This window comes from Electrona antarctica, assembly GCF_951216825.1.
Source record: "Electrona antarctica genome assembly, chromosome: 24".
Lineage (NCBI taxonomy): Eukaryota > Metazoa > Chordata > Actinopteri > Myctophiformes > Myctophidae > Electrona > Electrona antarctica.
Window position 1 is genome coordinate 25,294,326 of NC_136803.1, and position 17,500 is coordinate 25,311,825.

Here is a 17,500-nt window from a genome sequence, read left to right on the forward strand (position 1 = left end):
CCCGCCTCGCCACCCGAGGTATTTCCTACCTCCTCGGGTACTGACAGCTAAGCCACACCCAGCCTGGTGAGGATCAGCGCTCCGTGGAGCACCCCTTACCAGTTGGATATGTGATATTGTGTGTGTGTGTGTGTGCGTGCGTGCGTGCGTGCGTGCGTGCGTGCGTGCGTGCGTGCGTGCGTGCGTGCGTGCGTGCGTGCGTGCGTGCAACACTCACCTGCTCCATGTCCTGCTAGCGATCGCATCTTGCTCTCATCAGCCACTAGAAGGACACAAGCAAAGCAAAACAAAACATTGATGACACAGCAGAGCGGTAAGGAGGCGGAGAGATGATTGACTTGACTTGGATTTCAGGCCAAGAAAGACCCCTTAGCTCAGGGGTTCTCAACCTCTTGAGTTGGGGACCCTCAAAAATCCTTTGGCCATGTCTCGTGGTCTCGTTTTGTGCCTATATATATGTAGAGCTCCATGGCACTGACTGATTGTTCGTGCCTGATGCCATAAGGACTCATTGAAGATTAGCCAACACACTTCATACTGCATGTGGCTATGGCTGAGTCATATAGTGACACGAGCGCGATGCTTAGGACGGCTGAGCAAATTGGCATTGTGACGCACGAGCGGCATGGGTTTGCGTCGAGCGTGACATCAAGACCACAGCTATGACAGCCTACTGTATATCAAGGTACACACACACACACACACACCTCAGAGTTCACTGAGTGAGTCGGGGGGATTTCCGGAGACGGACTTGAACACACACAGAGGGCGTTTGAGATGTTTTACTGGTCAAGGCGCCTGGAAAGGGCACCGCCGAAACCACGGAGGTCACAGTTCCTCGCTTGTGCCGCTGGGCCGGTGGGGGACAAGGTGTACTTCTTTGGAGGGTTCGCCCGTGACGGGATGACCCACACGGACCCAACGGAAGTGCTCGTCCTCAACGCCGTGTCTTTGCGCTGGAAGACGCTGTCCCCGGCGACGACCGAGAGAGGACGACGTCCCCTTGACGTTCCCAGCACACGCTACGGCCACACGGCTGTGCTGGCGGACTATGTCGTCTACATCTGGGCAGGGCAAGTGAATTACAGGATGACAGTCGAGAGAAAGTGGTTCAAAATCATCGGAGAATCAAACAACGTTCTTTATGCATTCGATGTTGACACCCACGGGTGGCTGAAGCCCGAGGTTTATGGGACTGTTCCAGAGGCGAGGACGAACCACTCAGCCTGTCTCTTGGGGAAGGTCATGTATATCCACGGAGGATGCACTCAGCTGCACAATACAACATATTTGTATCGTAATACCTACAAGTTGGACACCAACACAATGGTCTGGACTTATATTGACACCACAGACACTCCACCTCCTGCTTCATCACATCACTCTTCCACCTTCATCGGGACAAAGATGTTTGTATTGGGGGGCCGAAGGCCCGAGTGCAAAATCAGAGTGTTTGACACGGAGACCAACCGTTGGCTGAAAAAGCCCTCTACATGCCTTCCAAACATGTGTGCGGGTAATGCAGCCTTTGCCTACAATGGAGAGCTGTACACATTCGGTGGGTGCAACCATCACGAGGAGCTGTGCTTCGATCAAATGTGGAAATTCAATCCCAAGACCTCGTCCTTGACGAGGGTTAAGCCCAAGGGGAGCGGCGGACGTTGGAAGTGCGACTTGGGCTGCTTCACGGTGGGAGATCGTGTCGTCATCTATGGAACAGGACATGGTTTGCAGATGTTACACCTCAGTCCTGGCCTGAAGACGTTGTGCCAGCTAGCGGTCATTCAGTACGGTCTGGAGAAGGCGGACCTCCCGCACAACATCAGGCGGGAGCTGACAGTTCTTTGTCCTTTCTATTAATAACGCTCGACGCTCAGGACGTAGTATTGTCCAAAAGACGAAGTTTATTGATACGAGAACAGATCGCATGGCTGTATAGCCTAGGCGGCGGCGCGCCTCCTGGGCTCTCCTCGGTGACGCGCAAGAGTGAGGCGTCATCGAAAAACTCCCTCCCCTGTTTAGCTGATGAAAACAAAAATCTTAAAACGTTCATAAATCGCGATCTAAATCATCCCGTCTTTTTCTGAAAAAAGATCCTGTGTTAGACGGCGCTCCGCGGTCCAGTCGCTAGTCTCGATAGATTTATTCTTGTCTCCCGTTGTTGTCGATCGACTCTATAGTGCTGTGGCTATTGTTAGCTGCTACACAACATCATGAACTTCCGGCCGGTCCGTCCGGAAAAGGCGTCCGTGTTTATAAATCGACTGGGCGCATGAATTTAATGGATTAAATAGTTCCGGGCAATTAAAGTGTTAAAAAGAATCGGTGTCTGACATGTACCAAACCACACCAATGGGTCGAGACGCAAAAAAAATATGCTGTTGCACGTCGGCGCATGGTGGCGCATGTCGACGCAAGTGATCCAATTCAAAAGAGCTGTGGTCGCTTGCAACTACAAGCGTCTACATACGACAAATAAAATAAAATAAACGTGTATTAATGCCCATATATGGGCATGCCAATATACAGGGGGGGGGTTATACTCTGTAAAGCAGTGTGAGCTGCATTTCATGTCATGAAAGGTGCTATACAAATACAGTTTTATTATTATTATACTAATGACATCAGTACTAATGATCTCCATATAAATGGGTATAAGAGGAACTCAGATGGACAGATACAGAGCACTCCCTTATATGGGCATAAAAAGGGACGGATGCAGAGATTTGACATACTATTATGAGCACAAAAGGAACGCAGACACACGGGTACAACCGGCGGGTACAACCGAGAGAGGGAGAGGTTTAAAGTGCATACAGGTTTGGTTTAGGGAATAACAAAAGAATGAAAGGTAAGAAAGAACCAAAGCAATAAGAAAGGAAATGAAAAACAAGAGAGACTGATAAGGAACAGAAAAAAGGAACAATAGAAGGGTGGAAGAGAGAGAGAAAAATAGGAGCAAGAAAACACACAAGACCTCAAATCTCTCTCTTCTCTCTCTCCCTCTCCCTCTCTCTCTCTCTCTCTCTAATCCAACCAAACATGATTGTGTGTGGCCAGCAGCAGCTGCCCCCCTGCATTGCATCATGGGATACAATAATAGGTTTTCATTAGGGCCGCATCGCTCTTAAATAAGCCCTTTCATTTTTTATGAGGTCAATTCCCCTCCCCGGCCGGGGAAAACACCTTGCAGGGGTGTGTGTGTGTGTGTGTGTGTGTGTGTGTGTGTGTGTGTGTGTGTGTGTGCGTGCGTGTGTGTGTGTTGTGTGCGCGCACGTGCACTGTAAGCCTATAGGTTATGATAAAGGGAAGTGGGGTGGTTTATACCTGACAACGCACGCATGCACGCATGCACACACAGCTCCTGTTAGTGTAGCAAAGTGGCAATGAGCATCAATTCCTCCTGTGTGTGTGTGTGTGTGTGTGTGTGTGTGTGTGTGCGTGTGTGTGTGTGTGTGTGTGTGTGTGTGTGTGTGTGTGTGTGTGTGTGTGTGTGTGTGTGTGCACACGCGTGTGCGCTCATGTGTGCGTGTGGGGATTCATGGAGTCGGCAAGCAATTTCCTTGTGAATTTCAGCTGTGACCTGCTTTAACCAATTGAACCCCAGCATACACATTCTAGGTGGAACATTGAACTATAAACTATTATATAGCCTATAGTCTAAAAGCACACAACGCGTTTGTGAGCTTGTAGATCAGCTATTGTCGGCGAAAAGATTTGGTGCAGACCAGGGGGGTCTCCTCAGAGATACTGCACGCAAAATCCCTAGTCTGGGGAGAACATTCACAGCAGATCTGACGAGCCACCGGTGGGTCGGAGGGGGTCTCTCTAGGGAGTGCTCGGCCTGGGTGGAATGGCCCTTTAACACGATCCCTCCCGCCACACGGGCGGGGATCGTATTCGTGAGGTCAGTGCCAGTCAAATGCGTAAAAAATACCAAAGCAGAAGAAGAGATCCTCTGCGATCAGAAAGTGCTGCAGTGCCCCCATCCCACGGTGTCCACGTGGTGGAAAAAGTACTCAATTGTTTTACCAAAGTACCAAAGTATCGGCATCAAAATGTACTTACACAAAATGTACTTACACAAAATGTAAAAGTAATACAAGTAAAAGTACTCGTGCAGGATGTGCCATTTCACAAGTTCAAAATGTGTACAAAATCTATTGAAAATAGCAGATCTCACAAGGTGTCGCGTTGCAACGCATTGTGAGCTTGTAGATCGGCTATTTTCAAATGGCCGAAATGTATAGGGTTGAAGTGGTTAATGTATGTTTTCTAATCAAAATTTAAATCTCCAAAGTAACTAGTAACTAAAGTTTTCAAATAATTGTAGTGGACTAAAAGTACACATTTTGGCTCCGAGATGTAGTGGAGTAGAAGTAAAAGTATTGGAAATTGGAAATACTCAAGTAAAGTACAAATACCTCAAAATGTTACTTAAGTAAAAGTACTTAGTTACTTTCCACCACTGCACACAGTGTAGGCAGCGGAGGAACCGTAATGGAGGAGTTTTTCGAACGTGCGATTCGTGCTCATTTTGAGCAGAAAAAGGAGTAATAAGTGTGTGTGTGTGCACGTCGGATACGTATGTAGGCTAACGCGAGTAAAAGCCAAAAAGGCGGCACAGGCGGGTGGGGTGGAGAATAGAACGGAATCCCACGTTCCTGGCATTTAATCGGTTAAACACAGTGGGGTCATCCTCGTCGGGAGCTTGTGTGTGCTAGCTCTATGTGTCCATGTAGGCCTAAGGTATATGCACACGTGTGTGTGTGTGTGTGTGTGTGTGTGTGTGTGTGTGTGTGTGTGTGTGTGTGTGTGTGTGTGTGTGTGTGTGTGTGTGTGTGTGTGTGTGTGTGTTCAACTTGGCAACCTGGTACCCATCAGCACATGACCCACACTGCATCCTACATCCAGTACCACATGCCAAAGAAACAGTTGCACACATCTTAAATGGCTGCAGCCACTATAAAGGACTGTACATTGCCAGACATGACCGTCTGGTGGACCTGGTTTCAGACAAGATCAGAGGAGTACAGGACAGGACAACAAGAATGTATAAACACAGCACTGTAAAAATAGACTGGTTTGATCACAATGACACACATGTCAATTCACTACAAGATATTCCAAATACCCCAGATATTGTGTTCATCAATTAAATTAGAAAAACTGTCACTATATATTTGAAATAGGTTGCCCATTTGATTTGTATATGGACACTTGTTTTACATCCAAACTTATGAAATATCAGCTTCTGGTGGAACGTATTATGGCCTTGGGATATAACTGTCAACTTATTGTCCTTGTATTTGGAAGTCTGGGCCATGTCCATAAACTTGTGCTCAGGGGTCTGCAATTGGGTGGATTGCAAAAGACAAATGCAAAAAAGCTGGCTAAATACTGTTCTGTCTCAGCTATTATGGGCAGTCTGTCTATCTGGAGAAGGCGCTGTTTCATTTATCCCTAGGTGGCTTAAAAATAAAAAAATAACATCCTGTCTAGTAGTGTCAAGTAGTAGTATGTCATCAATGTGCTATCCTTTTTTTCCCCTCTGTGTGTTAAGCATGTGCAGCAGTTATATCTGGTTGGACCATATAATGTAATCTAATTCTGATCAGTGTTTGGGTCTATTGTATTGCGCCTCGATCCAAATACAATAATTAAAATGTGTGTGTGTGTGTGTGTGTGTGTGCCTCTGGCGGTAAAATTGTTTGTAGGAAGAGAAAAATACTGTAAATCCCAGACAGACAGACAGACAGACAGACAGACAAAAGAACCACAGCCATATTGGAAGGAAACAAAGAAAGGGATTGATAAATGGAGACACAGAGAGAGAGAGAGAGATTGTGGTTTAGAGAGAGAGAGTGAACGAGAGACCAATGAAAGAAGGTTAATACCAGGAAATAAGCCTCAATGCTCCCCGACAAACATCCAGCCACCGCACGCACGCGCACACGCACGCGCGCACGCACGCGCGCACGCACACGCACACGCACACGCACACGCACACACACACACACACACACACACACACACACACACACACACACACACACACACACACACACACACACACACACACACAGCCAGTCTGTGCGACGGCCCCTTGGGTTTATGAGATCAGGAGGTCAAACCCCCCCATGGACGCCGGATAATAGGCGAGGGAGACTTATCACAACAAAGAATGCACTGATAAGACATGTGACACAGTCACGCACGCACATGCGCATGTGCGCGTGTGCGTGCGCCGTCATTTACGAGGGTAAAATGGTTTGTGATGGCGAGATGATGTCGATAACGATGGCTGGTGTGGTCAAAATGCAACAAAACAAAGGATTCTTTCACTCGTGGGCGGCGGCTTGCCTTGGAGAGAGTGTTACCACCACCAGTGTGTGTAACCTCTGAAGCTATATCGCCTTATGTGGACTATACCTTCCTATGTGGGCCTGCCACTATGCTCCTACTGTCCTTATGTGGACTATACCTTCCTATGTGGGCCTGCCACTATGCTCCTACTGTCCTTATGTGGACTATACCTTCCTATGTGGGCCTGCCACTATGCTCCTACTGTCCTTATGTTGACTATACCTTCCTATGTGGGCCTGCCACTATGCTCCTACTGTCCTTATGTGGACTATACCTTCCTATGTGGGCCTGCCACTATGCTCCTACTGTCCTTATGTGGACTATACCTTCCTATGTGGGCCTGCCACTATGCTCCTACTGTCCTTATGTTGACTATACCTTCCTATGTGGGCCTGTCACTATGCTCCTACTGTCCTTATGTGGACTATACCTTCCTATGTGGGCCTGCCATTATGCTCCTACTGTCCTTATGTGGACTATACCTTCCTATGTGGGTCTGCCATTATGCTCCTACTGTCCTTATGTTGACTATACCTTCCTATGTGGGCCTGCCACTATGCTCCTACTGTCCTTATGTGGACTATACCTTCCTATGTGGGCCTGTCACTATGCTCCTACTGTCCTTATGTGGACTATACCTTCCTATGTGGGCCTGCCACTATGCTCCTACTGTCCTTATGTGGACTATACCTTCCTATGTGGGCCTGTCACTATGCTCCTACTGTCCTTATGTTGACTATACCTTCCTATGTGGGCCTGCCACTATGCTCCTACTGTCCTTATGTGGACTATACCTTCCTATGTGGGCCTGCCACTATGCTCCTACTGTCCTTATGTGGACTATACCTTCCTATGTGGGCCTGTCACTATGCTCCTACTGTCCTTATGTTGACTATACCTTCCTATGTGGGCCTGTCATTATGCTCCTACTGTCCTTATGTGGACTATACCTTCCTATGTGGGCCTGTCACTATGCTCCTACTGTCCTTATGTTGACTATACCTTCCTATGTGGGCCTGTCATTATGCTCCTACTGTCCTTATGTGGACTATACCTTCCTATGTGGGCCTGTCATTATGCTCCTACTGTCCTTATGTGGACTATACCTTCCTATGTGGGCCTGTCATTATGCTCCTACTGTCCTTATGTGGACTATACCTTCCTATGTGGGCCTGTCACTATGCTCCTACTGTCCTTATGTGGACTATACCTTCCTATGTGGGCCTGCCACTATGCTCCTACTGTCCTTATGTGGACTATACCTTCCTATGTGGGCCTGTCACTATGCTCCTACTGTCCTTATGTGGACTATACCTTCCTATGTGGGCCTGTCATTATGCTTCTACTGTCCTTATGTGGACTATACCTTCCTATGTGGGCCTGCCACTATGCTCCTACTGTCCTTATGTGGACTATACCTTCCTATGTGGGCCTGTCATTATGCTTCTACTGTCCTTATGTGGACTATACCTTCCTATGTGGGCCTGCCACTATGCTCCTACTGTCCTTATGTGGACTATACCTTCCTATGTGGGCCTGTCATTATGCTTCTACTGTCCTTATGTTGACTATACCTTCCTATGTGGGCCTGCCACTATGCTCCTACTGTCCTTATGTGGACTATACCTTCCTATGTGGGCCTGTCATTATGCTTCTACTGTCCTTATGTTGACTATACCTTCCTATGTGGGCCTGTCACTATGCTCCTACTGTCCTTATGTGGACTATACCATCCTATGTGGGCCTGTCATTATGCTTCTACTGTCCTTATGTTGACTATACCTTCCTATGTGGGTCTGCCATTATGCTCCTACTGTCCTTATGTTGACTATACCTTCCTATGTGGGCCTGTCACTATGCTCCTACTGTCCTTATGTGGACTATACCTTCCTATGTGGGCCTGTCACTATGCTCCTACTGTCCTTATGTTGACTATACCTTCCTATGTGGGCCTGCCACTATGCTCCTACTGTCCTTATGTGGACTATACCTTCCTATGTGGGCCTGTCACTATGCTCCTACTGTCCTTATGTTGACTATACCTTCCTATGTGGGCCTGTCACTATGCTCCTACTGTCCTTATGTGGACTATACCTTCCTATGTGGGCCTGCCATTATGCTCCTACTGTCCTTATGTGGACTATACCTTCCTATGTGGGTCTGCCATTATGCTCCTACTGTCCTTATGTTGACTATACCTTCCTATGTGGGCCTGTCACTATGCTCCTACTGTCCTTATGTGGACTATACCTTCCTATGTGGGCCTGTCACTATGCTCCTACTGTCCTTATGTTGACTATACCTTCCTATGTGGGCCTGCCACTATGCTCCTACTGTCCTTATGTGGAATATACCTTCCTATGTGGGCCTGTCACTATGCTCCTACTGTCCTTATGTTGACTATACCTTCCTATGTGGGCCTGTCACTATGCTCCTACTGTCCTTATGTGGACTATACCTTCCTATGTGGGCCTGCCATTATGCTCCTACTGTCCTTATGTGGACTATACCTTCCTATGTGGGTCTGCCATTATGCTCCTACTGTCCTTATGTGGACTATACCTTCCTATGTGGGCCTGCCATTATGCTTCTACTGTCCTTATGTTGACTATACCTTCCTATGTGGGTCTGCCATTATGCTCCTACTGTCCTTATGTTGACTATACCTTCCTATGTGGGCCTGTCACTATGCTCCTACTGTCCTTATGTGGACTATACCTTCCTATGTGGGCCTGCCACTATGCTCCTACTGTCCTTATGTGGACTATACCTTCCTATGTGGGCCTGTCATTATGCTCCTACTGTCCTTATGTGGACTATACCTTCCTATGTGGGCCTGTCATTATGCTCCTACTGTCCTTATGTGGACTATACCTTCCTATGTGGGCCTGTCACTATGCTCCTACTGTCCTTATGTGGACTATACCTTCCTATGTGGGCCTGCCACTATGCTTCTACTGTCCTTATGTGGACTATACCTTCCTATGTGGGTCTGCCACTATGCTTCTACTGTCCTTATGTGGCCGATACCTTCCTATGTGGGCCTGCCACTATGCTCCTATTGTCCTTATGTTGACTATACCTTCCTATGTGGGCCTGCCACTATGCTCCTATTGTCCTTATGTTGACTATACCTTCCTATGTGGGCCTGCCACTATGCTCCTATTGTCCTTATGTTGACTATACCTTCCTATGTGGGCCTGCCACTATGCTCCTATTGTCCTTATGTTGACTATACCTTCCTATGTGGGCCTGCCACTATGCTCCTATTGTCCTTATGTTGACTATACCTTCCTATGTGGGCCTGCCACTATGCTCCTATTGTCCTTATGTTGACTATACCTTCCTATGTGGGCCTGTCACTATGCTCCTATTGTCCTTATGTTGACTATACCTTCCTATGTGGGCCTGCCACTATGTTTCTACTTTCCGCACCTTATGTCTAACCTCATGTACATACTGTAATAACTTCCATTTAAGCATTTAGCAGACGCTCTTAACCCATTTAGGCCTGACGTTGACATTTTAAAAATGTCTTCTAAATTCTGACAGTTTTCTGAAATACCTCATGTTTCTATTGAACAGTGGTGCTCAATATTTCATGTCAAGGACCCCAAAAATGATATGTAATTTGCCGCCGACCCCCATCTGAAAATATGTTGTTCCAGGAACCCCTCAGAAGCAAAGATTTGAGTTAAAAACGTTGGCTCTGAAAGAATATATATTCAAAGATTTGTGCTACATTTTCACGATTTTTCAAAAATAGCAGACCTACAAGCTTGTAGCGTGCCACTCGGTGGCGTGCTATGAGCTTGTAGATCTGCTATTTTTCAATAGCTAAAGTATAACATGTTTAAAACACCAAATGGGGTTCCCGCCCACCCAGATTTACAGTAAGCAGGAACAGCACATGGTCATACATCAAATACATGGAAATAGTCATCAAGGACCATAAGCACGCTAAGAACCTAACATCCGTTTAACAGTAGAACACCTGTACAATGAAACTATTAAAGTATACAGTACACTATAGCAGTGGTTCCCAAAGTGGGGTCCGGGGACCCCTAGGGGTGCTTGAGGGAGTTCCAGGGGGTCCCCAGATAAATAGTTAGGAACCAAATGGACCCTTGTGTGACTGTAACTCTGAGAGTGTACAAGTGTCCATTTGTACACTCTGAGTTAAATTAACATTGATTTTACAATATAAATGGGGGTCGCAGAGATAGAAATGCCATTAAATGGGGTCTGTAGCCTAAACTGGGGGTCCTTGAAATTAAAATAAAATGGTTGAGAATCACTTCTGGGGCCGTAAAAGTCTTCTCTTTATGGGGTCCCTGGCGTCATATCTTTTCAAACAGGGGTCTGCTATAGATGTGCCATTCCAACTCTTCACGCTTTCCTGATCTTTTCCTGAAGATGTTCTGAAAATGCATGTTTTCCCTGCAGGTTTCATTCACCGATTAGCCTAATGCTAATTCTACTGCTCTGCTACTGAAAAGCAGGGGAACTCCATTTATTCAGGGGAATCTGAATAGAATTTACACCTTGGCAAATGCCCCTTTTTGTCTCCACCAGGCCGAAGGCATGGGGAGAGAGTATGTTTTGCACTCCGTCCGTGTGTGTGTGTGTGTGCGTCCGTCCTTCCTTCCGTCCGTCTGTTACCAGCTAATCTCTGCCACCGTTGGCCCGATCCATGCCAAACTTTGCACACACACTCCCTGGATGCCAACGACGAACCTCTGCCCCAAATATTCCTCAACGGCCTGTTATAGTGCCACCATGAGGCCGATTTAGGCAAAACACATTTCTGTAGATTACTCGTACACATTTTATCCATACATCACACAATTCGGTATACACTATCTAGTGTATCATGTGATCAACACGGATCTGCACCATTTCCCATCTTCCATCCTGATTGGCTAAGATTACCTTCCAAAGCTCACATGATTGGTCCGTTTCGAACAAAATGCCACAAATCACAAACACAGTGTGCAATTTCCGTGAAATTATACACGCACATTTCCACTAGGCCGAGGACGACATGCCACTCATTTCTTCCCCAAATCAGCCTCAAGGTGGCGCTATAACAGCCCAATTCCTGTTTTTAGCTATAACTGCATCGATCTGTATACAACTTATGTATGCGCACTCCCTAGAGGCCATGGAAAAACATTGTCCCTGCATCCCTCCACATCTGCCGGTTATAGCGCCACCATGAGGCCGATTTCTGCAAAACACATTGCTTATGTTAGTCGCACAGATTTTATCCAAATGTCACGCAAATCGGTACACATGATCTGTGTAGTCATGTGATCAAGACGAGTCTGTTGGATTTCTCAGATTCTACACTGATTGGCTAACATTGCCTTCCAAAGTTTTCAGGAGAGGCCCGTTTTGTACGAAATGCTGCACATGTCCTGCTCATCCAGAATTCTATCCTCATGCTATGAGTGATCTGGCTCTGCATTTCCTCAACAAAATGAAGAAAATTGTTGCACAAAAATAACAAACAAAAAAACATGTTTATATTACTCCTAAACATTTTGCCAAACATCTCACACAGTCCTATCCTCCTGGTGGAGACCTGTGCCCAGAAGGGCACTTTTTCTAGTTTCCTTTCGGTTCCGTTTCTAATTTCAGTTCTCCTTGCACAAAAACACTCTCTGATTTGCACCTGCAAAAAGCTGTGATGATGTGACAACGATACAGATTCTCAATAACAAACAGTTTCGTTGGATTGTGAAGTATTCCCTATTCAACAAGACATCAATCACCGACCATCCGAGTCACAAGATCGTTCTCAATGGTTGAGCGTGTGTGTGTAGTTTTAGACATAGCTTTTTATTTAGTTTTTTGCAGTGCTAAAGGGCAGTCGACGGACATTTTTCACCATAGTTTTAGTCGACACAATCAACCCTACAAATCAACAATAGTGTTGTGCGTGTGTGTGTGCGCTCACCCAGGTCCATGCTCTTTGAGGCTCTGTTGCGAGGCGCGTTGTCCATGAGCCTGGTCACATGATGCGTGTCCACCGGGCCTTCTTCTGACATGTAGGAGGTGGCGTCCATCTCTCTGACGACAACACGTAACACAGGTTCATTGTTACATCTCTGACAACAATTCCATCTCATGTACCAGTACAGAGGTGGGAAATCTTGTTGGTTAACCTGTCTGGAGCTTGTTAAACCCAAGCTCCAGAAAGGTGGTGTTGGTGGTGTTGTGTGTAAAGACATTACTTAACCCATTTTGGACTGAGGTCGATACAAAAAAGGCTTCTAAATCCTAACGTTTTTCTGAAAAACCTATGTTTCTATGTCAGTGGTGCTCAACCTTTTTCATGTCAAGGACCCCCAGAATTATCTCTATTGGGCCACGGACCCCCCATCTCAAAATATGTCGTTCCAGGGACCCCCCAGAAGCAAATATATTCGTTAAAAATGTTCGCTCTGAAATATATATTCAATGATTTGCGCCACATTTTAATGATTTTTCAAAAATAGCAGACCTACAAGCTCATAGCGCGCCACTCGGTGGCGCGCTATGAGCTTGTAGATCTGCTATTTTTCAATAGCTAAATTATAACAATGTTGGTGTAACAACACCAAAAGGGGTTCCCGCCCAAAATGGATTAACGTTGATTGAAGAATCCAAAAATGAAGAAAACAACGCGATGGACGGAATTAACCCGAGACCTGAGTTAACAGCAAACTCCAAAAACAACTCTCATATTATGATTTAGATCGTCTTCTAATACCGAAATCCACTGAAGAATGTTTCCGAAAATAGAAGAAAATAAACATTTTAAGGATACTTATATCATCAATATACATTTATTTTCATATGTAACAGAAGAAAGACTTGTGAGTATGTCTGGCTTTGAAATGCTAGACATTCACAATGTTCATTTATACGTAGGACAATAATGTACTCAATGTACAACTATCAACTTCCTCCACCCGGGTTGCCATTCTTTATACTCGGACAGCTACATTTTCAGCAGTTATGGAGGACTTTTTTTTTCTTCACATTTTCACATCAATTTGTTTAAGCAACTGACATTGTTGTCAGTTGTCTAGATATATACAACTATGTCAAAATCTAAAGTTGTGCTTATCCGTCGCCCTGCATTTAAGCAGTTTGGCAGGAACTGGGTTTGCTATGTATTCACTCATTCTCCCTCAGCCCCAAAAAACTGTATTCTCTCGAGGGGCTGAATGCAGCCAAATGTCCTCTTTATCTTCAGCACTGTGCAGCATGGGCCAGTCATTCAGGGATTTGAGAGGGATTTAGCCTCCTTAAAATAGACTCCCAATTCATTTTCATTTTTGAGCATAATGGCAATCGGAAACTTCCAGCTAGCTTAACTTTGGGGTATTAAAACCGTCATTATTTGAATATGATATCTTGTGTAATGTTCTTTAACCCATTTAGGCTGACGTCGGAGAAAAAAAAAAGTATTCTGAAAGAATATATATTTAAAGATTTGTGCCACATTTTCACGATTTTTCAAAAAAAGCAGACCTACAAGCTCGTAGCGCGCCACTCGGTGGCGCGCTATGAGCTTGTAGATCTGCTATTTTTCAATAGCTAAAGTATAACATAATGCTTAATTAAAACACCAAAAGGGGTTCCCGCCCAGAATGGGTTAACTCATCAAAAACAGCAAAGCATCTGTGTCCTTTTAAGATTTTAACGTTGGCAGACGGACAAGCGTCACGGAACTGCGGGCTTGTACAGCTGCTATTTTTGAACATTTTTCGGAAAAAATAATCTTGAAAGTGTGAGAAGTTGAACTACTGATTTAGAAGGCATTTGTAGAATTGGTCTCGGGTCTTAACCCATTTTGACCTGAGATCAGATTCTAATTCTAATGTCTTCTACATCCTGACAGTTTTCTGAAAAAGCTATGTTTCTATGTCAGTGGTTCTTCCGATTTTTCAAAAATAGCAGACCTACAAGCTCATAGCGCGCCACTCGGTGGCGCGCTATGAGCTTGTAGATCTGCTATTTTTCAATAGCTAAAGCATAACATAATGCTAACACCAAAAGGGGTTCCCGCCCAAAATGGGCCTTAATGGCCTAAAGAGGCAGCCTCCTGTCGATTCAGCATTTATAACTTTCTAAGTGGTTCTCAAAGTGGGACCCCCAGGGGGTCCTTGAGGGGGTTCCCGAAGGAGTCCCCAGCTAAATTACGGATGGTTAGGAACCAAATGGACCCTTACAGTTCTGTGACTCTGAGAGTGTACAAATGGAACCAAATGGACCCTTACAGGTCTGTGACTCTGAGAGTGTACAAATGGAACCAAATGGACCCTTACAGGTCAGTAACTCTGAGAGTGTACAAATGGAACCAAATGGACCCTTACAGGTCAGTAACTCTGAGAGTGTACAAATGGAGTAGGACGAACGCTCGACGTCACCGTTTCCCAAACACTGGGTCGGGACCCATTTGTGTGTCCCTTCATTTTTTTTTACTACATTGTTTTAACGTTCCCCCAAAAAGCAACAAAATTCAATGATTTGTTTCAGTAATTTAAGGAAGAAATAAATTACATTTGAAAACAAATGCTTAGAAGTAGTGAAAATAGAAGCTCACAATGCGGCGCAAAGCGGCACGTGAACTTGTAGATCTGCTATTTTCACTAGTTTGCATCCCGGGCAAACGTGATATTTCTGGGCCTCGAGCTAAAACGTGTGTGAACCACTGCTCTATGTCCTCCCGGTGGGGGCTCCTCACCGGCAGGCTGAGCCAGCAGGACACGACAGTGTGTGTGGGAGACGAATCAGTCGACATAACGACTACGTTTGGCAGAGAAAGGGGCTAACTTAACCCATTTTGGACTGTAGGTCGATTAAAAAAAAAACATGTTTCTAGTGGTCAGTGGTGCTCAACCTTTTTCATGTCAAGGACCCCCAGAATTATCTCTATTGGGCCACGGACCCCCATCTCAAAATATGTAGTTCCAGGGACCCCCCAGAAGCCAATATTTGAGTTAAAAAAGTTGAAATATATATTCAAAGATTTGCACCACATTTTAACGACTTTTCAAAAATAGCAGACCTATCTGCTATTTTTCAATAGCTAAAGCATAACATAATGCTTGAAACACCAAAAGGGGTTCCCGCCCAGAATGGGTTAAACATGGACGCGGACGGATATGGAATTATTTCACATTAGTGGGAATATGGCTAATAACGGGGAGTGCGGCTGGGCGGATGGCCAGGGCAATTACGGCACATTAGGAGAGAGCATTCATACGGTCTCCTCTTCATTACGCCAGTCAGTGCGATTACTCGTGCATAATGCAGAGAGGGGGCCGCTACTGCAATTAGCCGTCCGCCGCCTAAATAATGCATGCTGGGTATTATTTAGTGCCAATGACGGCCCTTTTATCTGCCACCACACTGCTCCATTATTATAGAGTAATTGCATGCAGGCGTGCGTGTGTGTGTGTGTGTGTGTGCGTGCGCCTGCGTGCATGTGTGTGTATATTACTATACTTGTGCTGTCCAAATGTGCCCCCACTGTAATAAGTATACATTTGAGAAATATACATAAAAATATGAATAATAATAATAATATTAATATTTGTCTAGCACCTTTCATACAAAAGATGTGAAGTGCACAGAATTGCAAACAAACCTAACTAAACATTGTATAGATAAACGTAAGAGCAAGTATATGTAGGGCAAAAGTATTACATTGTGAGGACTATTTTCCCAGTCCTCCCGAGAGAAATGGTTGTTTTATCGTTAAAAACAAATAGTTTTAGAGTCAGGAAAAAGACTCGGGTTGGGTTTAGGAATAGACAGTTAGAGGGTGAGGTTTAGGGTCGCGGTTATGCCTGATTCACACTCAGGTGTGTGACTGACTGTCGTGAACAGAAAATAGCAGATCTACAAACGTGTGATTTAGAGAACTACACGCTTGTAGGCTTTAGGGTTGAGGTTAACAAAGGCAAAAACCTCTTCAAAGGGAATTGATAAAATCGCTGTTCTACAATAGTTAACCCATTCTGGACGGGAACCCCTTTTGGTGTTTTAACTAAGCATTACGTTATACTTTAGCTATTGAAAAATAGCAGATCTACAAGCTCATAGCGCGCCACCGAGTGGTGCGCTACGAGCTTGTAGGTCTGCTATTTTTGAAAAATCGTGAAAATGCGGCACAAATCTTTGAATATATATTCTTTCAGAAGACTTTTTTTTTTATTTCAACGTCAGGCCTATTTAAGTAGCGTGCGTGCGTGCGTGCGTGCGTGCGTGCGTGCGTGCGTGCGTGCGTGCGTGCGTGTCACCTGTGGTGGGGTGGCATCTCTCGGTTCATCTCGGCCACGGCGCCCGGCGAAGGGGGCGGGGGGAAGTCTTCGTCCGTCTCAGTCTCCCAGTCCCCGCCGTAGAGGCTGCCGTCGGTGCTGGCCGACGCGTACGGGCCGGCTGTGGTAGAGAGAGAGAGAACACAACACCATTTAGCCATGTAGCAGACGCTTGAACCAGAGCGATTTACAGTAAGTACAGTACATTAACGTCCTACTACTTGATCATACTACACAGCGTCACAAAAAAAGCATCAAAAGTAGCAGATCTACAAGGTCGATAATGACGCACGTGGTCGCTTGCCTAAAATAACAGATCTACAAGCTAACACATAATTATATAAAGGCCTTTTCAGACGCGCAGCGACTGACACGCTTAGTAATTCATTTTCAATGAGAGGTCTGCGTTTTTCTTTTGTACGCGCAGAGTAGGGCATTAACATAAAAATCGATTAGTCGACTACTCGAATAGCAAAACGGTAGTCGACACTGTAAATCAAAAATCGGGTAATCGTTAATATTATTTTTAATATTTTTTATGATTTTTTTCTTTTTTTATTTTTACAGCAGGCATGCAGCTGTGAGCTCTGTGGTTGTGTTGGTAGTTCTCCAACTTAAGTACTAATCCATTCCTGGCTGATTGTTTTCATATCATATACAAGCCGACTGTACGTGGGTTTTGCCGTCACCGTCACTCGTGTAGGTGCGGTGTGCGGCGGTGGCACTGGCAGCATTTAAGACAGATTTTCAAACAGCATATGCCTCATAGGCTCATACGCTCAATGGGGACAACTACAGTGTGTAAATACTTTTAC

The 17,500-nt window shown here is 45.3% G+C and overlaps 1 protein-coding gene across 3 annotated transcripts in view; it reads right to left on the bottom strand.

The window, feature by feature from the left end:
- LOC306916973 (partitioning defective 3 homolog B-like) overlaps positions 1–17,500 on the bottom strand; it is a 308,458-nt gene that overhangs the window by 145,756 nt on the left and 145,202 nt on the right. For all 3 annotated transcript variants that reach the window (XM_079495073.1, XM_079495074.1, XM_079495072.1), the window contains exons 16-18: positions 16,668–16,806; positions 12,329–12,441; positions 218–262 (exon numbers count right to left, since the gene is read on the bottom strand). In XM_079495073.1, the coding sequence (XP_079351199.1) occupies positions 218–262; positions 12,329–12,441; positions 16,668–16,806 (297 nt within the window). The remainder of the gene's footprint in view (positions 1–217; positions 263–12,328; positions 12,442–16,667; positions 16,807–17,500) is intronic.